Raw genomic sequence first — 16,203 nt, forward strand, 5'->3', positions numbered from 1 at the left:
TGGATACTTATTGTTTATCATCCTGCCATCCCTGTGGGGGTCTCAGTGCATTCTCACTTGCCACTGGATCTGACTAGCTTATATATTGTTTAGGAATCTTTATTGATGAGCATGTTTCTGAAAGTTCTATGGGTTTTAAACCTCTGCTTTGAAGATCATAGCAATAGCTTCCAAAAGGACAAAAAATGAAAACAGTCTTTAGAGCTAAAAGCATGAGCATGTCTCACCAAACCAATAAAAGCAATTAACTCTCAGAAGAGAGGGGCTCTACAGGGGGATAGTCGTCTTAGAACCTGACTTGTCTGATGTTTCACCATTTATATTTCTTACTTTCTTGCTCCTATTAAAGTAAAACTTAAAAAGGTTTTCACTTTTCTTACAATTGTACAGCTTTCTTATTCTAGAAAATTAGAAATCAAAAAGAGCACAAAGAAAAAATAATAACATGCCACCATCCGAAGACAACCATTTTAAGATTCTGATTAGCTTCTGCTAGCCTATTTCCTTTGAGTATGTATTCCCGACGATATATAAAACTTTGCATCATCTTCACATGACTATTATAGAAGGTATTTTATCTTTAAACATTATTCATAAAGATAATTGTAATAGGAGCTGGGGTTGTGGCTCAGTGGAAGAGTGCTCACCTCTCACATGCCAGGCGCTGGGTTCGATCCTCAGCACCACATAAAAATAAATAAATAAAATAAAGGTATTGTGTCCAACTACAACTAAAAAATAAATATTAAAAAAAGATAATTGTAACATAAGATTTTATCCTATTACGTAAGTTACTGTTTCATCATTTTTAAAAGATAACATGTTTCTGTTAAAAATAATTTTCAATAATATTAAGATATAAAATGTAAGTCTTTTGCTCCATTATCTTGGCCCTCCAAAGTTAAAACTTAAATCCTTAAAAACTAGTATGTTCTAAACCAAATATGTGTGTGTGTGTGTGTGTGTTTGTGTTTTAAAACAAACACCTGACTTGATGATAACAGTACATAATTTGCTCTCCTGAGCATTTTATCATTTGACTGATTTTGTGGACTAATTTCATTCTTTAGCTGTTTCAGTCTCTTTGTGGAGCCGGAGTGTTTCAGTAACACTGGGTCTGGTATTCAAATTTTTATTTGATAATTATTCGTCTCCAAATTACATTCTAACCATGAAGCCAGTCTTCTGTAAAATCATCCAAAGCAAAAGAATCACAAGATTCGTGCCATCTTGTCCTTCAACGTCACCAGTCTGGGGTTTGCACAAAGCCCTTCAATTGCCACACATAGCCCATGCCTCATCTCACTCTTCCTCTCCCTACTGTCCTATTCCATCTCAAAGTTTGTATTAAAGGATTTCAAGCTTTTTTGCTTTTTATAAACAGAATTAAACTATACTAGAATACTGCTTGTGTAGACATGGATTATATTGTACAATGGTCATATTTCTTGATTTTCAACAACCATATACTTTTAAAGTCATTTTTATAGATCTTATTTTCCCCTGAATGATACAATTCCCCATTTTCTCCTGGAATGTTATATGGGTACAGCTAATTAAGATTGCATCACGTGAACTTTTCCATTTGATACATTCAGGCATTTCAGGCCTCAGTTTATCTCAGGTCCAATGCGGCCATCAATGCTACAATTTAAAGTACAAATATAATAAATCTAAGCTCCAAAACTAAACCAGGGCTCCTTGGCCCGGCTGTTCTATTTATGAAGTTGTGTGGGAAAAAAAATATGCATATGAAGTTACCACTGTAGTATTTCGGTCTTGCCCTCAGTCATCTTCCCAAGCCAGAGCCTTCTGACTCTTAGTAGGGATTCAATAACTTCAATAGCAGTATACAGATATTCCATCACACAGAGACACATTCCTGGTGATAATTGGCCAGAGAAGAATGGTGGATACCCTTCGTCTGAGAACATGCCCTTCAGTTTATTCTAGGTCTCCTCTTCACTCCCCCAACACTCTCTGATGTTCCCCAGTTTAGCGGCTAAATATCACCTGCCACTTGTCTTCATGATAATACTATTATTGTTGTTTTATTATAGTAGAGTTATACTAGGAACGTCAGTCTTCTGGTTGGACCTCTCAGCATTTGAGTTTGCCATCCCAGATATACAGCCTTTCAGAGAATTGACACTCAATTGCCTTGGGTTGTTTTGGCTCTCAGATTTGGAAACATCTAAAGCTCTGGCTCACCTGTTCTATGCTTGGAACACCTCCACTAGTCCTATTTTCTAAATAAGTGCAAAAGATCTAGTCTTAGCCTGCTATTTCTAAGCAATGCATTGGGCACATGCTCAATTGCTTGGCCAACACTACAGCTTGCTTTCTGAGAAAGGACAGAGTCTGAAATTCACAGTGGAAAATGACCAACCACTGGATAGTTCTTGCCCTCATCAATTTCTTATGGCTGACGTATTAGTTAGGATAGGCCAGATTAGGATGCAGTAACAAATAAGCCAAAAATATCAGTGGCTTAAAAAATACAGATATATTTCTTACCTGTGTTATATGGCCACAGTGTGCAATCAGGTGAATTCTGCTGATTGTGCTCACTCAAAAATATCTCAAAATTTTCTGGTTTGTCATGTAAAAAGAAATAAAGTATTAGAGAGTCTCACATTGGCAATTAAATACATAAGCCTTAAATGACTCATATCTCTTCCACTCATCCACCAGAGACCAGGGAGGTGTCCCCTCAGAAGCTCATATGTGATGTGTGAGACAATGCAAGAATATTCAGAAGAGAAATGATCGGATTATAACAGGTTTAATCTAATCAGTGGGTTCATCCACTGATATAGATTAACAGGTTGGTAACTGTAGGCAGGTAGAGAGTGGCTGGAAGAAGTAGGTCACTGGAAAGCTAAAATAATAGGGTTCAGGAAATACTATTGGTGCACTATGCATGCAATGCTGGTCTTGGCAATGGGAACCAATGGTGCATTCAGCCCTCCTGGGAACAGTGCAAGAGCCAAGGCCAGAAAGAAGCTGCAAGGAAAGACATGAGGTACAAAGACAAGAAGCAGCTCTACCCCACCCACCACCACCATGTGCTCTGTACACAAAGGGTAAAACAAAAATTATAACCTAAAACTAGACTCCATGGTTCAGCTATTTACAGCATGAACTCAGGAGGCAAAAGGGCCAGGTGAGAGGTGTTTATGACAACACTCTCCAGAGACATAAATGGAAATTACTAAAATTATAGGTGGCTTGGCTATTTAGGGGCAATTACACACATTTCTAAATCTGAATGATGCTTGGGTAAGTGGAAGCCTTGGACATTCCAGCAACCCCTTCTGAGGCCACATAATATTAAAGATAGTTTGGGCCTAAGTAGATTAAGCCAGATCATGTGCAGATATTTGTTGTCCTGAGATTCTTAAATATGATCACATTCTCTAAGTCTTGGCTTCTTGTGAACTTCAGTGTTGGAATAAGTGCCCTCACAAAGCAGCAGCAAATGTTTTAAGCTGGAAACCAAATGTTTATTTGCAGAATTTAGCCTTGCCCACAGTTTACCAAAATAACAAGAAAACTAGACTTTTTTTTTCTATGTCTGCACTACATACTTCTTCCCATCACAGTCTTGTAATGCCAGGAATATGGACTTAAGTAAAAAGACCATGTGAGCATGTGTTGCTCAAAAAAACTTAAAAATAATGCCATTCATAGAAAAGATCAGGAAGATTTTCTCCAAGCACAAGACGTATGAGATATGTGGAATTTATATTTTTGAAAACCCATACCATTGTGACTGCTAACATTTGATTACTCTAATTGGTCAACTTTTCTGTGGCATCCATATATCTTTCTTTCCATTAGAAGCAAAGGGAGAATTACAAAACCTACAATTTAATTGCCAAAATGATATACTCAGCCAACAAAAATAGACCCGGTGCCCGTTTATCATCCGTATGTCAGCTCTTCTGACATTTTAAGGTGTCTTGTGAAATTGACTAACAAAGGTCTTAAAGCACTTTTAAGGAACAGAGAAGGGAGAAGGAGAGAGAGGAAAAGAGAGAAGGGAGAAGAGGAGGAGGACCAGGTGGAGGAAAGCAGAGACTCATCAAGAGGCAGAGGACAGGGAAGAGAAGGAGAAAATGGAGTTTGGAATTAATGGTTAAGGCAGAACAAGAAAAATGCAGGCATACAGAGAGAAATGCTAATAGGATGGGGGCAGCAGGGAGGGGCACAGGAGTAGTGAGAAATATGTAGAAAAGAGAGAAAACCTCTGCCTTCTACAGTCACATCTTCCCATTTCACAATTTCCAGAGCTAAAGGATTCAAAGTTAGTATACAGCCCACACTACCCCTGAGGGATTCCAGACAGATAAGTGGAATTTAAGGAATTGTAAAACAATTAGAAGTACATACTCTTGGAATGAGAAAGTGCTTTCTGAGCATAACCCCAAAGGTATAAATCATACAGAATACATTTATGTTTTTGCTTCTGTATTTAGACACACACACACACACACACACACACACAATGTAAAGGCAAGAGACAAAGAATATAGAACAAAAATGTCATGTTGACAGTTTGGCAACTCTTAAAAAAATAAGTAGAAAAAAAGCCTTAAAATAAGTTTTTATAAAAGTTAAAAAATAAGGTTAAATGATCAAAAATGTTGTTGTTGCTATAACTGGATATCATAATGTGGAGAATTTATTTAAAAAAATCATTAATCTATGAGTGGATTGATTATTCCTGAAGACAAAGCCCTCAAGACCCAATCAGTCCCCCCAAAGGCCTCACTTGAACATACCATTAACATATGTCTTTGGGGATTAAGTCTCCAGTATATGAATTCTGAGGGACATACTCCAATCATAGCAAAAGTTATTTTCAAAAAATAATCTTTGACATACTGTAGCGTCTTCTGGAATGTAAGCAGTTTCTCCATTTTTTTACCCCATCTAGGATCAACTCCTTTTTGTCATCCTGGGTCCCTTAGCACCCTGTATGTAAAGATGTCCCAAATCCTGTCTACCTGTTATGTTTTGTATGTCTCCTTTGTCCATTACCATTTCTCCATTTCAAACTTTCAATGCTTTGTGATGTCTAGAAGAGAAGCAGGTGGGAGACTTTCAACTCCAGTTTAACAAACTGGAGAGCTGACGGGTGTCTTTAGGCAAGAAAATGTCAGCTCCCCAGTTCATTAACCTGGAGTTGAAAGTCTCCCACCCCCTTCTCTTCTAGGCATCACACTATTTTATTTCTTTATGTATACCCTACATTATAAATCACACACACACACACACACACAAAACTGTTCTACTTACATACTCTGTTTTCTACCTATGCTTTTGCTCAAATTACCCCAATTACCTCATACCCAAAGACCTTTCCACTTCTATGTGTCCTTTAAGGCAGAGCTCAAAATGAAACCTGCTTTTGGATGCTAGTCAACTTTTGATCACTGTAACAAAGTACCCGAGATAATTTACTTATAAAAAGAAAAGGTTTATTTTGGTCACAGTTTTGGAGGTTCTAGGCCAAGATCTGTTGATTCATTGCTTTGGGTCTCTGGGTTTCTAGGAGGCAATGGTAAAGAGAAGTGGAACAAAAACAAAACCCTGCATACCTCTTGGCCACAAAAGAATAAAGAGGAAGAGTTTGGTCTACAATCACCTTCAAGGGCAGCTCACAGCCTTATAGTCTATGGACCTCCCACTAAGCTCTACCTCCTCCAGATCCCCCCCCCTCCCTAATAGAACTACAGGAGAGACCCAGCCTTTACACAAGGGCCTTTGAAATACATTCAACTTCCAAACTACAGCATTGTGATTCCTGATCTGAGTGGCTCACAGAAAATGCAGTCCTGCTTTCCAGCCCATTTATGCTAAACCCAGAGTAAGTGTTATGGTTTAGACATGAGATGTCCCTCCAAAGCTCATGTGTAAGACAACAAGAAACATTTCAGAGGTGGAACTGATTGAGAGCCTTAACCTAATCTCCTGCATTAATCCACTTGAATGGATTAAGTGGTGGTGACTATAGGCAGTAGGGTGTGGCTGGAGGACATAGGTCTACTGGGTATGTGCCTTTGGGGTCTACATTGTGTCCCTGGTGAGTGGAGCTCTACCTCTGCCTCCTGGGGTCATGTCCTGGGCTACTTCCCTCCACCACACTCTTCCACCATGATGTTTTGCCTCACAGTGGTCCCAGTACAATGGTGCCAGTCATCTGTGGACTGAGACCGCTGAAACTGTGAGCACAAAATTAACTTTTCCCCTGCTCTAAAATTGTGGGTTTTTTTTTTCAAGTCTTGTGTCACAGCCACAAAAAAAGCTAACTGAAAGAATAAGAATCCAACAAGTCTTCTTGCCTAACTTCTCCATTAATTGGTTGCATTTCTTTATCTATTTCTTATAACCCAGAAGCCTAGAAGATAGCAGAAAATAAGTTTTTAGACACGTACAAAAATCTTTCCGAGACAAGAGATGGGTATATTTCTATCAATACAATGCTTTAATATGTGAATATATATTAGCACTCAGTTAAACGCTGAGTCAGGGCCCTGGTTCTCCTTTTGATTAGGAGTATCAAAACCACTGTTGGCAGGGTCCCTAACAGTAGCCCACCAGTCGGAGGGTGGTGGGGAAGCTCTTGCGCATGCCCATGCATTTTTCCTGGTCAATGTACAGGGTATTGGCTTTGACAGCCAGGTCATGCTCCAGGGTAGCTTTGGTGTGGACCAGGAACTGCAGGGTGTCCTCGGCTTCCCTCAGACGCTGCTGCAGGGTCTGGATGGTGTCATCGACCTCATAGACCTCATTCACAAGGCTGCAGGAGGGAAGAAGCATGGTTAGATTTGCAGGTACCGCACTCCTAAGGCTTGATTTTAGCTAAATTAAGGGCGTGTGCGGTGACTGAATTCGTATCAGAGATGTGTCTGCCGTGCTGCAAGACACATGGAATCCCTCCCAGCTCGTGGACTACTCCAATGTCAGCACAACTTTATATAGCAAAGAAAGCAATGTTTGTGCACGGTTCTAGTATCATATAAGGGTTGCTCCTATTAACTATGCCCCATAATCGAAAAGGTGAAATGAAATCTACATACACACACACACATACATACATACACACTTTATATATACACATAAATGTATACTAGCTATTATATTTCAAGAGGAGGGTGACTTCTAAACATTTGATTTTTTAAAAAATAGTATAACTGGAGAAAATGAAAGCTAGATTTTTTTGACATTTATTTTGGCATTGAAAGTTATCTTTATAGTTGAGAGCAGAGGGACATCCAACTATTTTTAGTGGCTAGAATTCTACCCAATATGCTAACATATCCCAATACAGGGGCAGTTAATGGGGCACTCCTCAAATTTTAATGTCCATCCTCCCAGCAACATCCCAAAGGAATGCCACTAGGTCCAGAGTAAACACATTTATATAGGTCAAAAACTTAATACAAGCTGGATGTGGTGGCACACACTTGGAATCCCAGTAGCCCTAGATGCTGAGGCAGGAGAATTGCAAGTTCAAAGCCATCCTTAGAAACTTAGCCAAGTCCTCAGTAACTTAGCGAGAACCTGTCTCAAAATAAAAACAATAAAAAATTAGGAAGGGTTGGGAATGTGGCTCAATGGTTAAGCAGTCCTGGGTTAAATCTCCAGCACACACACACACACACACACACACACACACACAAAATCAATACAACATGAAAATGATACTGTATGAAATCAGCTACAAAAACCGTGAAACAGTTGCAGGTCTAATTGTGTTCCAATGATGAAAAACATCATTATTTTTCATTAAATAGAAAGGAAAAATGCTATGATTTCACGGAACGTCTGGTATCTCTTCAAATTATTTTAATCAACATTGTTTTAGTTTTCATTTCTTTGTATTATTAGTAGATTTTACCTAAATGTCCATTACCCATTTTCCATTTCTTCTGTTAATTGCCTCTCCCTGTCTTCTGCTCATTTTTCAATTGGGATGTTTCTATTTAGCTTAGTTATTTGCATAATGCTCTGTAAATATATTAGGCATGTTGATTTTTTTTTAACTGTTATGCTTGTGGAAAATGTTTCCCTAATTTGCCTTTTGACTTCATATATTTTTTGTTATGCATAAGATTTCAATTTTTAGTAAGCCAAATATTTCCCTCTTTTCCTTTGGAATTTCTTCTGTTGTAATTATATTTAGAAAGTCTTTCTCTTCCCAAAGAGCAATTAAACTAGGACTCCCTTTATGCCCCAATAATATCCCAATGATGTGATCATATGACCCCTTAAAGAATTGGGATAGGTTATAAAAAGAAAAAAAGAAAATAACAGCTTATTTATTGACTATTTCACCACATGTATATTTATCCTAAGTGCTCTACATAATAAGAAAATTTAACATTCATAAAAACACTAAGAATTAGATACTATGATTTTTCTCCATTTTACAGATGACAAATCTGAGGTACCAGGAATTTAGGTAACTCTTTTAGTTTTGTATGGAACTCCCGATGAGCTTCTTTTAATTACTGCTCCTCTGACTCTAAACTGTTAAAAATGATACTCCAAGTATGATCCATCCTTCATAGCTTCATATTCTGTATCCAGTGAATTCAACCAACCCCAGATCAAAAATATTCAGAGGAAAAAATTGCATGTGTATTGAACACGAACAGATTTTTTCCCTTGTCATGATTCTCTAAGCAATACAGGATAACAACTATTTACACCATACTAGGTATTTATAAATAATCTAAAGATGAATGACAATATACAGGAAGATAGGCTTAGGTCATAAATAAATACTGCATCATTTTATATAAGGGACATGACCATCTATGGATTTTGGTAACTGAGGGGGAGTTCTGGAATCCATCTCCCATGGATATGGAGAGATGGCTGTACATCACATTTTAACCAGTGATGCAAACCTACAATTGTCTTTATTTTGGGAGCTCATTTATTTGCAGATTGACATGAAGTTAAAAATACAAAAAGGACAATGACTATGAACAAATAGGGATGACGATGTCCCTAGAAATAGAAAAAGATTTTGTGATGTCAGAAAAACATCCAGAACACGTGAAAATCTTTATACCAAAGCAACTGTGTGGCTTCACAGAGATTTGCAACTGCAATAGGAATGTTCAGAGATGGTCGAACCCAGCTTCTTTGTTTTACAGATGAGGAAATTGAGCCTGGAGGATTGATGAACTGCCCTCTCCTCAAATATACAGCCCACATGTGTTTATAAACCAGGCCAGGTTATTCAGGAAGCTGAGAAGGAAACGTGGAGCCTCAGTGGCTATACTAAGGACCGGGTACCATTTCCTGCCCCCCACCCTCTCAGCTCCTTGCAATTAAAGAGAAGAAGCAGAGAACCAGGAAGTTGTCATCTGTGGGCATTGGACTCCTTGGAGGATGACTCCTCTCATCATTCCTTTCTATTAGTAATTCTCACAGGATGCCCAATTGAACTTGAATTTCAGACAAATGAGTAATTTTTTTGGTGCAAGTATATTTTTCAATTGTGGTAAAATATACATAACATAAAATTTACCACGTTAACCATTTAAGAGTCTACAGTTCAATGCACTAAATACATTCATATTTTTGTGTCACCATCACCATTATCCACCAAAAAAATCCTTTTATCTAGCAAAAATGAAACTCAATTCCCCTTCCTTCTTCCCCAAGGCCCTGGTAACCACCATTCTACTTTTGGTCTCCATGCATTTAACTACACACGGCACCTCATATAAGTGGAAGTATAAAGTATTTATCCCTTTGTGACTGGTTTACTACACCGAGCAGAACGTCCTCAAGGTTTATTCTAGTTGTACCACATGTCAGTCACTTCTCTTTTTATTGCTGAAAAAATTTAGTACAAGCATTTCCACTTAGCCTTAAGTGGTTTTAATATAAATATTGCATGCAATAATTGGGGTACTTTTATGCAAAAATATTCTTTGATTATCCAAAATTCAGATTTAACTTGCTGTCCTGTGTTTTAATTTGCAAAATCTGGCAACTCTGCCCAAAGGACAGTTTGTTATCTGGCACAAAGTGGGCTTGTCTCAAAGAATATTAAGATGCTAATCAGAGCAAGAATTCTTGTACTTAAAAAAAAAAAAATCCTTTTGCTTCTCTTTTCCCAAAGGACAAATTGTGAATGTTTTCAAGGAGATACACCAAACCATCATAGTTGTTGTTTAGGTTGGAGCTCATAGGTTTGCAAAAAGTACAATTGAGTGAAGGGCCAACTTCCATGTCTTGGGTGAAGGAGGTAGGCTTGAAAGGTAGGGAGCTCCCCAAAGCTCCAAGTCCATAAAATTGAACAAGGGAAGACAAGAGCCAATGGGAAAGAAGGCCAAATGGAAGAAGCAAAGGTAGGAAGAATCTGGAGATGTCCATTACTGAGGTAACTGCATCTAGCCTCAGAGGGTAAGGGCACTTGTAAAAGGCCCCATGTCAGCTCCCATAAGGAAAAAAAAAAAGAAAAGCAGGCAGTGGAAATATCCACCCCATGATCTCCTTTCATCTGACAAACTGTACTGTTTTCTCCATCCCAGTGGAGAAGGCAAGAAACTAAAACTAAGTGCCCAAGTTTCATTGGGTCTGGGGATGAACACAAGATCTGAGAACTAAGCTGAAAGCATATTTTTGTTGTTGCTGTTTAGAGCAAGTTAAATTAAAATGAAAGCCTTTTTTTTTTTTTAACCAAAGATCCCAAGGTATAAAATATCTCTAGCAAAGAAAAAGAGCTTTGGAGAGGCTGCTGCAGATGGCTGGGGAATGGGATTTATGATGGTGGTTTGTTTATCAAACCATGGGGCCTGCCTCTCGTCTCCCACCCCTCGATGACTTCAAAAGGAACCCTGAACCCAAACGTAGGAAACAGAGCAGGGTGATAAATGATGCTTTACTCCTCACGGCCAAATACTAGTCCAGTGGAAAATGTATCTGAGGGATTGTTTGAAAATGTATACATTAAAATATCATGTTGAAAAGAAAAGAATTTAAGATCCACAGAACACAGGCAGTAAAAGTCTTTGTCTCCCCACTGTTGTGAGCACAGCTAGGGGCTACCACCATGCTCTCTGTCAACTTGAACCATCAGAAACACATCTTTTCACCATCATCAAGGCTATATTTCACTAACAACCAGTTTTCCTATTCTTGGTGGACTGTAGAAAACTAGTCTACGGAAGGCACTCAATTTTATTATTTATTTATTTATTTTTGGAATTACAGATGTGAAAACCACTTTGCATTGAAATGCAAGTAAAACTACTATGCTTCTTTGTTTTGTTTTATTTTGTTTTTAATGTCAAGATTATTTAAGTAAAGTAGAGCCTGGTTCGTTTACCACCAAAGATGACAAGAAGGTTTAGAATCACTTTTGAAAGAGCCATTTGTAATATTTTCAGTGAAAATACAAGTCTTGAAATGAAAACAGCAATTTTTTTCTCCATCGGCACTCCACTGATCTTTGCTTTTTCTTAATCTAGAGAGCTAAATGGTTGCTTTCAGAATGACCAGGTTAAGAAGGAAAATGATCCTCTCCCCTAATAGTAATCCTAAATATTTTTGGCAAGGATATTCATCCGGGGAAATTTTGAGAGAAGCAAAAGGAGGTGTTGTCCTAAAATCAATAAAGGAACAGAAGGAATAGATAGACTAGGAAGTTAACAAAGCAAAAGAAAAAGCAAATTCCATTTAGCTGGGAAAGGGGGGAAAGAGAGTAAAAATCATTCAGCCTCTCAGAGGAATCTGTGGATGTTCTAATGTTTGTCAATCCAAAGTCATCCTAAACTGCTGCTCAAAACCTTTTATAGACTGGGGATATATCTCAGTGGTAGAGAGCTTGCTTAGCATGTGTGAGGCCCTGGGTTCCATCTTTAGCAGGTCAAAGGAAAAAGCAATTCTTAGTTTGTCCAATTGCTGGCTGAATAATTTATTCCTAACCCTACTTGATGATTCTGCAGAAATTTTTGGAGGATAAAACATCAACTCAGCTTCTCCTAACAATATTTGCCAAAAATCATGATTTGTGACCTAAGCTTAACTGGCCAAGTGGGTATGTTTTGAAGCAGGGAGACATTCCAGGCTGGCTGTGCAGAGTCATTTCTAGCCTCCGGGGTGAAGGGCACTTTATCCCAAATAATGTGCTCTGTAGGAAGAGGGGTTCTATGGAACCCGTTTTGAGAACCATGCAGCCTGGGTAAGCACCTATGTGAAGCTAATCTAGGGAATGAAGTCTGTGTACAGAGGCTCCTTGACTTATGATGGGGTTATGTTTTGATAAATCCATGAAAAACTAAAAATATCATAAGTTGAAAAGTGAATTTAATACACCTATCCTACTGATTACCTCAGCCCAGCCTTGCCTACCCTAAACATGCTCAGTGCACTCGCAGTAGCCTAGAGTTGGGCAAAATCATCCCACACAAAGTGATTTTGTCATCGAGTCTTGACTATCTCCTGTAAGTAATTAAATGCTGCACCAGAAGTGGAAAACAGAATGGCAGAATGGGTACCCTTTCAGGCTATCATAAAGTAAAAAACTCTTAAGAAACTTTCTGCGTATTCTGACGCATGTTTCTTGACAACACGTGTTGATTTTCCAAGAGGGTGCTACACATGGAGAGTGCTAAACAATACTGATCTCCTCTGTGACCCTCAGTTTCATCCTCTGTGAGAAAAGGAGATAAGGATGTTTCACCTACTTTGTCACATCATCTACTATGGGCGTTAAGAAGGTCAAATGAGATCAAGTACGTGGCCGAGGACGGATAAAGCATTATATACTATAGAAGTTGGGGAAGCAGAAGCGAATCATTTAGTTGAATAGAGTTGCTTTTTGGGGTATCTCATTACCTCCCAACTCCCCATGACTAAAATATCATTGTCTGTCATAAGACAGGCTGGGATTTAAACCTTGGCTCTCCCCTACCACCAGATGTGACCTGGGCCAAGGCATTCAATTTTCTCCTGCTGTAGTTTTCTCATTTGCAAAATGAAGATACTACCCAGTATCAACCCAGCTCAACACAGAGTAGAAAAAATATAGGAGCAGCTATTATTATCATTGCTTTCATTGTCATCATCAGTATCGTAATTATTATGATGGTCATCATAGTCACCACTGTTGACCTCATTCACAAAGGTCCCGTCTTCTCCCCCTCCAGGAGATCACTGCCTCCAACCATGGCTGTTCTCTTCAGCAGTGCCCATAACAGGCCTATCTTTAGGAGAAATCCTTCTTGATGATAAGGGACTTCTGCCAGGAGACCAGGTAGGAGACCTGGCAAGTGGCATCGGAAAGGCTTCTAGAGTCCAAGCACAGCCCTTTTGTTCCTCCATTAACTACCCATTTGACTCACATCTGTAGGGAGTGCTTCATGACCTAAGGACAGAAATGATGGACTCCAGAAAGAAAAGGCAGGCTGACAGGTATTGAGAAATAGGAAAGGATTCCAGAATGAGGCTGAGATGAGGGGAATCTTGGCCAGTTTCTTATAAGTACATGCTAAAAAGGGCCTTTACAGTTTAAATAATAATAAGATTCATGCAGTGTCTAATAGATAGACTGTGGAGTCAGAGTTTTCCTGCCATGTGTATGTCAGAGCTGAGCTTGATGAAGACCAGCTGTTTTTATTTCTACTGAGAACAGAAAATACTAAAGGAAGCCCAGAAACAAACTTCAGGGGAATCAGAGGATCCTAAGGATGATCTTAATGGCAAGAACAGATATTAATGCCCCAAAGAGATCACAGACAGCAAATGAGGGTGGACCGGTCAGAAGAATCGGTACCAAAAGTATCTTTTTTCACAAGAATCCCCCACACTGAGAAATATACAGAAAACCAATACCCTCTGCTTCCTATAAGTAAGATAAGGTGTTCTGGAAACTCCAAAGACTCCAGGGTAGTTCTCAGAAACCCACACATCACCTTGAACTCCCTGAATGAGTTAAATGTTTATCAACACATTTGTGTGTGTGTGTGTGTGTGTGTGAAGTTTTGATATTATTTCCTTTTTTTAAAAAAAAAAGTATGGCAAAATACACATAACATAAAATCTATCACTTTAACCATGGCAAAGTGTCCAGTTTAGTGATGTAAGTATATTCACACTGCTGTGCAACCATCACCACCATCCATCTCCAAAGCATCTTCATCATCCCAAACGGTAACTTACCTGTCCATTCCACAATTCACCACTATTAACACTTTTAAAGAGGCACCTACATGATGTGTGTTGTCAGAAACTGCCTCTATAGAAAGCTGATGGGTTGTACTGGGGTAAGCCTGGTGCCTTCCCCTCCCGCCCAGGTGTGCACACTCCACCTTACCGTAATTGAGCGATGTCCCGACAGAGCTCTATATTGGGTCTCCTCGTCCGCTCGTCCAGTCTGGTCTGGGCCACCTTCAGGAAGGCAGACTTCTCCTTGATGGCCTTCTTGATGGATTCTATGGTCCCCTCCGTCTGGAAAATCTCCTGTAGTGTCTGTGATAAAGAGAAGCAATTGCCTAAAGCTCTGTGTGAATGAATCTCTTGGCAACCTGCTTCTGGCCTCTTGCCTGGCCACCTGCCTCACTCCTGGGAGGAGAAGGAAGCTAATTCACTGAGAACCACGTTTCTTCCTACCCCTTCCCCCGAGAATCTTCAATGAGGTGCCAGATCTTGCTTGGATGGGCTCTAGAGAGCTCACTGTGTGCTTCTCTTCCCAAGTCTAGATTCAGTGACCTCACACTGAAATGGACCAGGGTAGAAAACTAGCAGCTGCTACAGATCAGGGCTTCTCACTGTGCATCCCATTCTGGATATCACCCCTTATTAATTATTTACCAGTGCACATCTGCATGTAAAGAAAGGAAAGTGGGCCCATAAAATTTGAAAGGCCCTTACCTTGCTCCTCATATCAAGATGTCCTTGTCTCTCTGTCTTCCTATCAACTTAAGAGAGTTGTTTTCCTACTATTAAAAGTTTTCCTTGAAGCTCATTGGGTTTCAGCTTTCCAGTAACTCACTTGCAAGGGAAGAGCGCCAGCAGTTTTTCACTCCTGATTTTAATCTCTGTGTCTTACAGAGGTTCCCCAGATTGCAAAAAGTTAGATTCTCTCCTGGTTCCTTCTCCTCCTCTCTGCTTTTCCCAGCACCTTGATCTTTGCGCTCTGAGAGTTCCACAGCTTCCCCACTATCTTGGCTTATTCCTTCCCCTTGGCTCCTTCCCTGTTATGTACAGACATGCCCAAGTGTCACCAAATTAAAAAAAAAGAAATTCTCATGTATTTACCCCTCTCACACTCAACCCCAACAGGCTCCTCTCCCATCTCTCTGCTTATGTTCAGTGACAAACATATTCAGTCATGGCCTGTGACCACTCTCTCCACTTCCTACCCATCTAATCTTCCGGTGGCCCCTGTATTCTGTCCGTGGCCCTCCTTGCTCTCATGAAACTGCCTGTCAAGTCAAAGGTGAGGCCTTGGCTATCTCCCTGTCCTCAAAACCTGTCTCTTTTCTTTGGCCACCTGCTGTGCTCTCTACCTACTCCTCATTTACTCCCAGAACAAGTTTTATCTGGGCAATTCCAACACTACATCCTTTCTCCCCCCATAGAGAGCTACCCAGTCATGCACGTTTTTTAGCATTGGGAGTTCCTAAGTCTGTCACATAAGCCTGGACTGCTTCTCTCCCAAGCTTTCCGCAACCCATTAACAATCATTTTACACTCTTCTTTTCACCAAAGCCTTCTTCAGATGTCACCTACTCCATAAGGACGTGCCTGTTTCTCACCAATGGAAATAACCACTCCTTTTATTAAACAATCTCAATATTTTGTCTGTAGTTGCAAGTGGTTCTTTCTGAACTCTCCCCAGTGGACCGACCATTTCTATGTACATGTCTTATCCCACTCTAAGATATAGGATTGCAAATCAATGTGACATTCAGATGAATATATCCCCAACGTGCCTGTTATACTATATTGAATGTATTTATGGGATGAATTGCGCATGCCTTCCTAAAAAAATCGTATGTTGAAGTCCTAACCCTTAGTACCTCAGAATGTGGTCATATGTGGAGTCTTTACAGAGGCATTAAGTCTCTGCAGAAGTATTAGAGTGGGTCCTAATCCAGTATGACAGGTATCATTATAAGCAGAGGAAATGTGGATATAGATATACACCCAGAGAAGATGAAATGT

General features: G+C 39.6%; 1 protein-coding gene across 1 annotated transcript in view; it reads right to left on the reverse strand.

Moving 5' to 3' along the window:
* Window positions 1–6,237: 6,237 nt before the first annotated feature.
* Window positions 6,238–16,203, reverse strand: part of Tekt3 (tektin 3) — a 37,379-nt gene continuing 27,413 nt past the window's right edge. The window contains exons 7-8 of the mRNA XM_015506100.2: window positions 14,351–14,505; window positions 6,238–6,808 (exon numbers count right to left, since the gene is read on the reverse strand). Of these exons, the coding sequence (XP_015361586.2) occupies window positions 6,592–6,808; window positions 14,351–14,505 (372 nt within the window). The 3' untranslated portion in view covers window positions 6,238–6,591. The remainder of the gene's footprint in view (window positions 6,809–14,350; window positions 14,506–16,203) is intronic.

This window comes from Marmota marmota, unplaced genomic scaffold (assembly GCF_001458135.2).
Source record: "Marmota marmota marmota unplaced genomic scaffold, marMar, whole genome shotgun sequence".
NCBI classification, from domain to species: Eukaryota; Metazoa; Chordata; class Mammalia; order Rodentia; family Sciuridae; genus Marmota; species Marmota marmota.